The sequence below is a fragment of the Durio zibethinus genome, chromosome 21, assembly GCF_047325235.1.
Source record: "Durio zibethinus cultivar Kanyao isolate XHJ-2024 chromosome 21, ASM4732523v1, whole genome shotgun sequence".
NCBI lineage: Eukaryota > Viridiplantae > Streptophyta > Magnoliopsida > Malvales > Malvaceae > Durio > Durio zibethinus.
Window position 1 is genome coordinate 8,473,641 of NC_143182.1, and position 12,452 is coordinate 8,486,092.

At 32.7% G+C, this 12,452-nt stretch overlaps 1 protein-coding gene and 1 pseudogene across 5 annotated transcripts; one reads left to right on the top strand and one right to left on the bottom strand.

Annotated features, from left to right (window-relative positions):
• Positions 1–242: 242 nt before the first annotated feature.
• On the top strand, positions 243–3,409 carry LOC111305397 (thiamine-repressible mitochondrial transport protein THI74-like; annotated as a pseudogene). The gene is made up of 3 exons (XR_016331524.1): positions 243–951; positions 1,050–1,477; positions 2,986–3,409. The product of XR_016331524.1 is annotated as a thiamine-repressible mitochondrial transport protein THI74-like (transcript).
• Positions 3,410–3,877: 468 nt separating this feature from the next.
• LOC111305396 (uncharacterized) lies at positions 3,878–7,265 on the bottom strand. 4 transcript variants are annotated; one of them, XM_022902903.2, is made up of 6 exons: positions 7,138–7,206; positions 6,872–6,984; positions 6,579–6,661; positions 6,320–6,417; positions 5,153–5,469; positions 3,878–4,530 (listed from the first exon to the last, which is right to left on the bottom strand). In XM_022902903.2, the coding sequence occupies exons 3-6, from the start codon at positions 6,585–6,587 to the stop codon at positions 4,094–4,096; spliced, it is 861 nt and encodes a 286-aa protein (XP_022758638.1). In that variant the 5' UTR covers positions 6,588–6,661; positions 6,872–6,984; positions 7,138–7,206; the 3' UTR covers positions 3,878–4,093. The 4 variants fall into 4 exon arrangements, with proteins under 4 accessions (XP_022758638.1, XP_089606908.1, XP_022758637.1 ...); XM_089750782.1 differs by having other exon boundaries at positions 6,320–6,468; positions 7,138–7,181; XM_022902902.2 differs by lacking the exon at positions 6,872–6,984 and having other exon boundaries at positions 7,138–7,265.
• Positions 7,266–12,452: the final 5,187 nt, after the last annotated feature.

The following is a 12,452-nucleotide window of genomic DNA, read 5'->3' on the forward strand; positions in this document are numbered from 1 at the left end:
TGATGTATTTCTAATCTGTATTTCTAATTTTCTGACATGACTGGATAATGAATAACCCTGATTTGATGAACTTGCAAATGGGTTCTCTTTAAAATGTCTATTAGTTTGGTTTTCTTAATCTGGGATTGACCTCGAAATTCATTCTGTTGCAAGCTTTCCGCCGTTTGCTTATTTTCTTTTCATTTCTTTTCTTTTTTCTTTTTTTTTTTTTAGGCAGGCTTCAAATTTTGATGTGAATTATGATAATGGTTTTTGGATATTCCATTTACAAGAGTGTCTTCCATTATGGGTCTAACATTTGAAGTTTGGTAATTGGTATACAATGTTTTGATCTTTCTGGAAATATTGTGACCTTGGGAGCTAGTTTGATTCAGTAATGGCTTCAAAAGAAATGACAAGTAAACTCTGGAAATGGTCTTTAGGTTTGCTGTACATATTCGCTGTTGCAGCTATCTAGATAGCTGCTAGTTTTGTGGTACAGTCTGTTGTTGATGCTGATGTTTCACCATTTCTTATAACATGCATTTGCAATTCATTATTCATTGTTTATATTCCCTTAGTTGAAATCAGGCGGTATCTAGAAGATAATTATGGAAGTTTAGTGTTTTAGAGAAATAAAAAAAGCAGCCCTTTACAATAGTTGGGAGAATCAGAGCAAGCTATCCTTCTTGGAGAGGGTGTTTTAGGAACAAAAGTGGATGGATTGAATCAATTCTCACTTGCGGAAGAGGGAGAATCTAGCAATGAGAAACAGGATGGTTCACACTTGGATCATGATTCCAATGAGCTTACTAAGACTTTGCCTGGTCAAGGTGAAGTTGCTAACTCGGACTTGGATGCAAAGGGGCAATGGACACATACTAGAGTGGCTAAAGTTAGCCTGCTAATATGCCCATTTTGGTTTCTTGCTCAACTGACTTTTAATCTCTCATTGAAGCATACTACTGTTACAGTAAGCATAATGCAATTTTGCACTGATTGCTTCAGTTCAGGCTTTATACATGTTTTGTCATTTTTGTCTGATTAGTTACTTTCCTTTGGTGTCTGCTGTCTAACACCATCTTAAGCAGTGCGTCCAGCCTTTTCACATTTTTGGTCTCCTTAGCATTCTTGGATGAGAAATTCACATGGGTAAAGCTTGTAAGTGTCCTTCTTTGCATGGCAGGAACTATTATTGTCTACTTGGGTGACTCTAGCAACTCCAAGAATTTAAGCATAATTGCTTCAAACCCTGTTCTTGGAGACATTCTGGCTCTTGTCTCAGCTGCTCTGTATGCTGTATATGTTACACTTATTCGTAAAAAGTTGCCTGATAATGATGAAAAGAGTGGTCGTGTCAGCATGGCATTATTCCTGGGATTTCTAGGGCTTTTCAACCTATTAATATTCCTTCCTTTTGCTATTGTACTCAATGTCACCAAGCTAGAGTCTCTCAACATGCTATCTCGGAAGCAGTTTGGTCTGATTATAGGGAAAGGTTTGTATTGAGTTCATACAATTTTATTTTCAATTTCAGTTGCTTTCTTCTCTTAAATGATGAGATTATTGAATTTATCTACCTAATATGTTAGGCTTTATAAAAAGAAAGGTGCTTGACTTCATTTATCAGCATATATTAGTGACAGTTTTGGTCAGTGTTTATTAACTAGAATGTTATTCACTCTTATAAATGTTGGTGTCTTATTAGTTTTTTGTGTCACTAGTGACACCCAATTCCAATGTAATAGGAAATATTAGTGGGTTTGGAACATGATGATTTTCGTCTGCATTTATTTGGTCATCGTCCTTCCTTTTGAGAAACTTATTATGGATTTGGCCCTTCTGAACTTCTCCTTAAAATTTAGGTCAAAATGTGCCATAGGTCCCTGTACTCTTCCATTTTTAGGAATTTAGTCCCTCTAGTATTATTTAAAGGAATTTAGTCCTTGTGGTATTGTTTTTTAAGAATTTCAATTCAATCATTAACAATACACAGGTACTAAATTCCTTAATAATACTATGGGGACAAAATTCTTAAAAATCAAAGAGTACTAGGACTTATGACACATTTTAACCTAAAATTTATGTGGGAGCTGATGAATCCTGGGGCATTTATTGCATGACAAGCTGTGCTTAACTGGCACAACTGTTTGGAAAATTGGTTGGATATGAGACTGTTTGTGGAAACAAATAATTATGACCATCAGCAGCATGACTTTAGAATCTGCGAAGTAATCTTCCCTCTAATATGGTGATGATGGCTTCAATTGATCTTGCTGTTATTTTTTTGCCTAACTAGTCTTCATTCTCAGTCGCTGGTGGCCCCAAAATCATGTAAAAAGCATCCCCTCTAATTTGTGCATCAATAATATGTGAGATACAAAGGAATTTTGTCCATGTCCATTGTAAAATGCGTTGGGTAATCTCTGAACAAAGGAAATTGTCTCTTCATACAGATTCTTGAATTATATTGTTGCTTCAAGTCTTTAATCATTTAAAATAAGAATAATTGGAAAGAGAAGCATAAATGCAGTTGCTTGCCACATCAAAACTTTGCCATAATTTTGTCTTTGCCATAGCATTCATGAGTGCATAACATCATAGGAAACCGCAGATGTTGCACATGACATCATTTATGCATATAGATATAAGATGTTTGATTGGATTGGAGTCATTTCATTTCATTTCCTTGATGAGGAAAGAAGCTTAGCACTAGTGCATATGATTTCATCTATAGAATATTCACTGTCGAGTATTACATTTTGTTAAATGATGAATAAAATGAAAGTGATAGAATTTACTTTTTACAAGGATCGTCATGTGTAAGGAGTCTGATAGAGTGTGGAGGAACTATAATATCTTGCCACCTTTGCAAGGTTGTTTTTCTGTTAAAACGAAAGGGTGAATAGCAATTTCCTTTATAATGGATAATTATATAACATTGTCATCTTGTACAGTGAACACTATTTCATGCAATGCTTTCTCCATGCCTGATATCATACATAGGTTTGTTGGACAATGTGCTGAGTGATTATTTCTGGGCAAAAGCTGTTCTACTCACCACAACAACAGTAGCAACAGCCGGTCTTACCATTCAAGTGCCATTGGCAGGAGTAGTCGATACCCTAGAATAGGCAATGCTCCTCATCTCATGGATTTCCTTGGAGCTGCAGCTGTGATGATTGGTTTTGCAAGCATCAACACTCCTGATGTTTTTGGCAGATCTAAAGAAGCTACTCTTGAATTAGAAAATGAAAATGTTAGTTCAACAATTAATCAAAGGGCTTACCTCATCGCCTATCCCATTAACTAACATGCTGTGTTGCTGCAGTATAAGAATAAAAGCTTAGATTCGCAAGATGTATGAATTAGTATATTCTTTTCTATTTCCATGGGGCAATATATTGGCTACCGATACATTCTTTTTCTATTGCCCAAGCATTGTCTAAAACAAGTAAAAATCTTTCTTGCAACCTGCTTTGATGCCGAAGCTTTTTTAAATCTTCGCTCAACCGGGAACGTGGAAACCAATAGCAGCCTTAGATCAAAGATTTGAGCGAAACAGATCAAAGATCTACTCCTGCACTTTGGCCTCGTTGTACGCAAGCTTCGCAAGAGCTGCCTTGCCTCTCCCACCTATGCTAATCATGGCAATACCATCAACACTTGCTTCCTCTGAATCTGATAATAAACCGGAAATAATTTCATGTAATTTTTTTCTGTTCTGAAGTCCTTTATTATTATTATTATTTATCAAAATTTTTAAATATTAATTATTAATTATTAATTTTTTTATTTTAAAAAAATGTCTTTTTTTTAACAAACTATAAGCTGGCAAAATATATTGCACATGCATGAATACGCCTCGTTTGTTCCAAACATCGACCCAGTTGACAGCTTAACATCAATACAGTGCAAACTTGTAAATAGTGTTAGGTCTCTGAGACCCTAAACTTGTAAATAATGTTAGGTCTTTCAGACCTTTACCTTCCAACAATTTGATTCAATTAAATTCAAATCATTTTTTAAATGACGATTAAGTCGAATAATAAATAATTTCGTTTTTAAAATGGGCGTCCAGATCCAAATTTCCATATTTTTGTCTTTCCTGTTTCTAACCCTGTGGCATAGAAACATTCACGCGGCCGTATTTCTGCATCACTTTCCTAGTTGCAAGTGCTGCTGCCTCACTAGCACGCAATGTTCCAGTAGCCATGATTGCAGCAAATTCACGGCTTATCTCTTCTTGGACCTTGGCTCGAGCATCCCCAAGAGGGTCTGTCGCAGCTCCGTTGGTTGATGATTTTTCTTCTGCTCGGGTTGGTTTGGCAGGTAGCGTTGTCTTTTCTGATTTCATGACTTCCGCGGAGTTGGGTTGCTCCCCAGCTTTTTCCTTATTGCCATCCTCTTTTTGATGAGTACTGTCAGAGGACCTGCTCAGGTTGACAGTTGTGGACTGAGAGGGCTGAGCAGACACAGAAGACCTGAATTGGGGAACTTGAGGAACAGCACCAGCCTTCAAAGTTGTCTCCAAATTCTGTATCATGGGCACTATATAAACAAACTTGCCATATTAGCACCACATATTAAGTTCATGCTTCAAGAGGCATGAAAAGCAAAATTTTATGAAAACGTAGGTGTCTTCCACTTTTGGAGCAAAAAGTGTAGTAACTTGAAAAGTAGCTCCTAAAACTTTTAACTAACCAGCAATGATCACCCAAGAGGCACGATATTTAAGAAGTCTAATGCCAGAAACCATTCAATTAGGACAGGAAAATGAAGAAGGAACAAAAATACAGCTGTTTTCCCCATTTTTGCCAAAAAAATGGGGGGTAGGGGGAGGGGGATACATTGGCATGACTCTCACAACGAGATGAAAGAGCATAAAGCAAATGAGCACATTCAGAGGGATAAAATTTTATTTCATCAAGCATGCTATTTTAGTGTTATTCCCGCAAGATGAGAAGAAAGATTCTTTTATGGAAATCATGACTCACTATATTGGATGGAAGAAATCCCAAATTAGAGAAAGTACTAACCAGCAATAATCCACTATAATTAACATGAAAAAGGTTAAAAGAGCTGTCCCTACTCCCTACAGCGTATATGCATCGGGACTTCACCACAGAATTACAACAAATGAAGTAAAATTTGGGAGCAGATAATAACTTACTTAAAAGTGCACCCATCGGACTGCTCATAACTTCATTAGGAAGCTGCAAAATATAGTCTGGAATATTAGAACCAACTAGAAATTGGGTAACCTCATTGCTAAAGTTGTTGCAATTGTGGGTGAGCAAACTATAGGTCTCAGCTGTGTAACGGGGACTAATCTCCTGCAAATACATCTCAAACACATCTTTCGGCACATGAGTGACACCTAAATCTATCACTCTAATCGGTGTCCCATATGGTGTCGTCCCAACAGGAGCATGTAGGATTCCTCCGCCAAAATAGTATTCATTACCATAAACCACAACTCCAGTATGCCTATCAAGCAAACATAAATGAATAAACCAAATCAGAAAATGAGTATTGCAAGCAATGCAACTGTGAACCCCATCTAATTTTAATTTGCATGTGTACAATGGAAGTGGGGATGAAGATTTCATGCAACAAAGAGAGGTAAAACAACTTCAATTAAAGAAAGTGGGGGGAAGGGGCATAGACAACCATTATCACATAAAGTTTCAGCCTGGCTTAAGTTAATATCCCATAGATGAGAAAAACCTCAAATAAGAAACTAACATTTACTAACCAGGCCCAATACTTACCAGCATTGAACCAAAAGATGCAACAGGTTACAAGTCAAATTCAGATGAAGCTGACCAAGTGCTCAAAAGATAAAACTGGGAAAATAAAAAACTATCTACCAACTCCAAACAATAAGGAAAAGAATTTTTTCCAAATTTGAGAAATAGTACATGTAATACACCCCATCCTGTAGTAACAATTAGTTATTAATTGAAGAAGTTTGCTAGTTTATAGTATATGCTTCAAAGCTAACAATTAGTTATTCATTAACTCCTTAATTTAATTTGCAGAGTTATTTACTCAGTTAACCATATAAAAGTGGGTATATGTGTTGACAATATATTTACAGTGAACAGTTCATTGCTATAAATCATAAATTTCGTGAACAAAGACACAATACATTTCCTACCTGTCCATCTTTATTCATGAACAACAAGTATAACGAGGCCTTGACACACAACTTCTTGCAACAATTTATGAGTTAATGTAAGATGCATGACAACAAACATGCTTAAGAAAATGTTAGGCTTCAACAAAAATCTCTAACATCCAGATACTATCTTTCCCTCTCAAGCTAAATGCTTACCAGATTCCCTCAATAACCTTCCCTAAGAAGGTCATTGAAAGCTGCCGAGCTAGTCCTTGGCTCAAGTCATACACATTTAACGTGACCTTGTGAGCCTCCTGTCACCAATCCAAAGTCATTACTCGTTCATAGATAGTCTTTGATAAAGCCTTTATCAAACCAAATAAAATCCTTGTAAAGCATAGTATAAAACAGGTGCAAACAGGCAACGAAAATATAACAGAGCAAAGGGTAGAATCAAGCAGAAGTTGAAATATACCTCAGCCATCCCTACAGTTCAATATAAAAGCTCTTGCTAGAAAAAGAATTATTGCACCCTCTAATGGAACCAAGGAAGATGACCTATCCAAAAAGATCAGTGAGATCAATTTACAAGCAATTTTCCCACCAAAAACTATTTATTGCATCGAATGAGAGATAAGGTTTTCCATGTATAAATAACTCAAGTTATCTTTAACCAGATTTCAGCACATTCATTCGTGTTAGGCAATGGCGAATCTCCAGTATTTATTTTTGAAAAATTCAAAATTTAGACATAAAAGAGCTAATTACCCAAAAAATCACACATATTAAATTCAAATCCCTAGCTTTTCTCAATTCCTCCGGACTTCCCTCATTGCAGATCACGAAATTAACATTTACCGCTCCGTTGCGAAACACGAAATCTTAAGCGCAGCAAATCGAATCGAATGAAACCAAAAATATAAAATCAAATTTCTTCAAATGTCAACCAAAAACAAAACTATTAAAGTGAATTACGAATTGACATTTCAAAATTGTCTGGGAATGAAACTGTATGGAAATGCATAGAAGCGTACCTGAGAGGAAAAAGCGGAACCGCGAGAGTTTTGCTCCTCTTTTTGGCCCTCTCCGTAAAATGCAAAACTGGACATAATAAAGGAAAGAGCCGCTTTTATAGTTGGGCAGTTACGTTGTTCGGTGGGGGAGATTCTGTACGACGACCTCGGAGTTTGGTTTGTATGACCTTCTAGAATTTACCATCCACTCCTTTTCTGACAGGTGTTAATTTACTGTTTTATTAACTGTTACGGTCGTACGTGGCAAAGAAAACACGGCTCTGGCGTGAGGTACCCACGCTGTGTACAGCGCGTGAGAGCGAGCTTGCTGCTTGCCTTTGGCTACCAAGTTACTTTCTTTTCTTTTTTTTTTCTTTTTAAAGCTAAATATTTTTATTCAAGAAGCAAATTCAACTATTACATTTGTAGAAACAACAATAACACCGACAAAATTTATAAACATTCAACCTAAATAATGTGATAAAAACTAAATTTGTATAACATTTAATATTTTCCTTTTAAGAACAGAAACTAATATATTAATAGTTAAAATAAAATACAGCATTAACCCCTTAATTTATGGTCGTATTTTTAAAATAATTATTAAATTATTAAATTTTTTAATTTAATTATTAAAATTAAAATAAATATTTTTTTATTATTTAATTATTAATCTCTAATAATATATTAATATGATAATATTATATTAATTATCAGATATTATATGATATTATCACATTATCTAATATTTCATTTGATATTATTGACAAAGCATTATAATTATAAAAAATATATATTTTTAACGTAAAAACATCATATGATAGTTGATAAGTGACGTGATATTATCATATTAACATATCATTAAAAATTAATAATTGAATTTTTATTTCAATTTTAGTTATTAAATTAAAAAATTAATAATTTAATAATTATTTTAAAAAGATGACTACAAGTAAATGATCAATGATAAAATTTATCTTAATAATTAATTTTTATTAATAACAAATTAATATTTTAATTAATTCATAAAATAACAAATTTTAGGAAAACGTCAAGTTTTTTTTTTTCAAACTTATCATCAATTGAAATAAAATAAAACTCAATTATTCAAATCATGATAATAAAATGTATATAACAATCGCAAAAGAGATTTTGATTTAGTGACAAAACGATCTTAAAATTTTAAGATTTTAAATTTTATTATATAAATTTAATTTTTTTAATTATATTACAATTTCGGAGAATGCTAGGGACAACCGTCCTAGCACGCACTTTTCTTATGCTCAGGACACAAGGAGATCACATCATCTCATTTTTCAAGTTTCTAATCGGTAATCTGTTTAAGATGTCTGAAGTCGCAACTTATTCAGTTATTTGTAATCCTTTTTTTTTTTTTTCTTTATTTTACACCGAAGTCTATTTCAGAGAACTATTTGACAGTCGGTCTTCATCTTACGTATTCATATAGACAAAAATGCCCTTGTATAATCTTAATATTCTCAAAGGATATTATTATCATTTTCTTAGTAATGCCTTTTGATATAATTCTTTTCATAATCAAGTTTATTTCAAACATTTTTTAAGTCTCTATAATTATATAAAAAATTGAATAATATTGTGAAAATTTTTTGTTCACTCAGATTGCTTTTATTTGCTATTTTTTGTTCCATCAATTCTTAATATGAAAATTTTTATGAACAATTTTTTAATATTAATTAATAAATAAAAAATTGAGTAAAAACTATACAAGTTCAAATTTGGGAAAAAAATTAGAGATATAAGCTAAATTAAACTTCAAAATAATAAATTATTGAACCAAGTATAAAAAAACAACCATGAAAATATACATAAAATTAAATTTTCCCATGCCATATGCTATCACTCAAAGTTTTCAAGTGGAGAATAAAATTCTCAGTAATACTAAAATTCTATTGAATTATAATATAATAGATAGCACAATCCATAAAAAGTTTCTATTTATGATAAAAAAATGAAATGAAATAAATTTTCTAAAGCTTTCTTCAAATATCTATTATGCTAGTATTACATTTAAAAAGTTTCCCAAATGAAATATAGTATAGCTCAAAAAAAAAATTATACCAACTCATTTTCATGTATCCCTCATTGAACATGATAAAATTCATCTATCATTTATGCCTCTGAGACACTTTTTTAATTTTTTGTTTCCCAATTCCTTTTTAGGAATCAAGGCATGCTTCGATCTCATTTTATCAGGAATTAGCATATCTTGATGCCATTTATAGCGAGAAGAATTCAAAGTGTGAAACCATCACTATTTGTATATGTGAACAGCTCCGTATATGTGAACAATATCGTATACGTAAACAGTATCGTATACATGAAAAGTGACATATTCTTTTTTCATCTGAATCTATTTTCATAAAAATTTTAAAACAATAATAAATAATATAGAGAATAACAATAATATACGTGGTTCGACATTATAGCTACATCCATAGGCATCACAGAAAAAAAAAATCACTATCAAAGATTTAAGATTACAATGGTTACACAAACCCCAACATATACACCATTTCAACAAGCACTCACTTCTAGAGATTATACAAGTTTTTTTTACTATTTTAAGATAGACACTACAAACCCCATAATATACCACCACTCTCAAATTACATGGCATATCTATTTTGACACTACTTTGGTGCTCTCACCTGGCTCTTTAAGCCATTTTCATGTACTTTAGACACACTTTCAGTTTTTACACCATAAACCTATTTACAAGCAAACTTTTTCACGTTTACTATAGCAATATAGGGTTACTGTAGCAACGACGATATTGTAGCACGAGGTGTAAATGTTAAAATATTACTATGTTAAAATTTTCACATAATTATAGATGTTCTGACTTTTCAATCGACGGTACTGTAATAAGCAATGATATTATAGCATAAGTAAAAAAATACATGTTTCACTTTTGCTAGAATTTTCTAGTAATTTTTCAATAATCCCTACTTTAACTTTAAAATTTTTACCCAACCAATTTATTTGAGAAAAATTTTTCTTACCATAATATATATATATAGAAACATCTCATTACCATACATAGCCATATGCTCTACTTTCTTGCTAACATCTGGCCTAACAATGCAAATAACTTCTTAACTACTCTATTGATCCTACACTGTCTCATCACATCATCCTCGGGTCACCGAAGGATTTAACAATGCACTTTTTGACACCCAACACATATTCATGAGTTTTACCGTTTCTACTATCAAGCTTACCATCATCATTTGAACCAAGAAACCATGATGATGTTCATAAATACTCAGACTAATCCTTGGAGTTCCAATAAAACTTACATTAGATGGCAAACCAACTAATAAAATAGTAAGAAATAAGTAGATTCCAATTTATCATATACCAAAAAATCATCAAAAGTAAAATTAACATGGCATATTTTGCTCTAACTAAAGCCCAACATTCCATTTTGCAACCATTGTGTTACATCAGTGTTTTGCTAACAATGTGATTTTTTATAACACAATTCATGCAAAATTTTTCTCTCATATTTTTCTAGATAAACCATTGACTTAGTGCACAATTGGTAATATTCCCACCAAATCCAAAAATTGTCTAAAGGCATGGAATGCAAGCACTTTTCTATATAGGACAATTGAATACTTATTTAATAAATCATCTTGTCACAAACATCCATAGATGCAACTCAAGATGAATACACGTAACTCGAACTTATCATGTCATCATGACTAGTAAGATCGAACCTTAACTATGATGAATCATTAAGATGAGTTTTGTATGACATAGCCATACATGACATTTCCATCAAGTTAACTCCACCTTAAACAACAACATCAAAATTGATTTAAAAAATGGTTGTTACTGTATCATTTGGTTCATGTAATCTTCATTATTTTCTTCATTGTTGACACCCCTTGTTAGGTACAAACCTCTATTTTCTTAATTTAAACTTCATTACTAACATTCTGTCTCGTGCAAAAAAACTTCGAAATGCATCAAAGGAATGTCTAGGTTTTGATACCACTTATTAGGAATCTGGGCATGCTTGGATCCCACTTTGTCAGGAATCAACATATCCTAATGCCATTTATAACAAGAAGAATCCAAAGTACAGAACAACCATTCTTTGTATATGTGAATAGTATTATACACTTGAATAGTATCATATATGTAAATAGTATTGTATACATGAATAGTGATAAATGCTTCTCCATCCGAATCTACCTTCACATAAATGTTAAATAGCAATAAAGAACATAGAGAATACCAACAATATGCGTGGTTTGGCATTATGCCTATATCCACGGGTACCACAAAAAAAATCACTATCAAAGAACGAAGATTATAATGGCTACATTAGCCCCAAACATACACCATTTCAATAAGCACTCACCCATCAAGATTATACAAGTGTTTCCCATTATTCTAATGTAGACATTATAAACCTTAAAATATACCATCACTCTTGAACTACATGGCACATCTCTTTTGAATTTATTTTAGTGTTCTCATCGGGCTTTTTAAGACATTTTCAAACACCTCAAGCACACATTTAGCCTTTGCACCTTCAACCTATTTATAGGCAAATTTTTTACGTTTACTATAGCAATTTATTGTCACTATAGTAGTCTACAGTTATTGTAGTGGTGACGATACTATAGTATGCAATGCAAATGTCAAAAGTTATCGTGTCAAAATTTTCATAGAATTTTAAATGTTTTGACTTTCTAATTGACGGTATTATAGTAGGCGATGGTATTGTAGCACACGTCAACAAATATATATTTCACATTTGCAAGAATTTTTTAGTCATTTCTTAACATTTCTACTACTATATGGCAAAAAAAAAAAAAATCTCGCCACTAGGAAGTATTAACTTTTCCTTTTTTTTTGTTTTGGTTGGTTGGAGTTTTAAAATGCCTATATGAAAAGTTAAAAGCACTGTTTGTCTTTTTCTACTTACGGTCAAATGCTCATTTGATTTACATTAGCATCAGATAATTTGTAATAGTTATGGTTATAAATTAATCGAACCCAGCCAAGTTCTCTTTTGTTCAAGCTCTTTTTTATTCAAGCTTAGTTTGGTTAATAATAAATGAGTGCATAAATGAACGAGCTTTTAATGAATTTGACAATGTGTCTGAATTCAGTTCAATTATTTTCACTGAATTTTAGCCAAACACAAATGAATTCTAGTTTTAAATCCTAATAAATGGACTTAATGCTTATTGTAGTCTATAACCAATTGGTGATAAAGATGCATAGAAGTGAGGAAAGGATGGGAATCTATAGACTTTACCCACCCCTATTTTGGT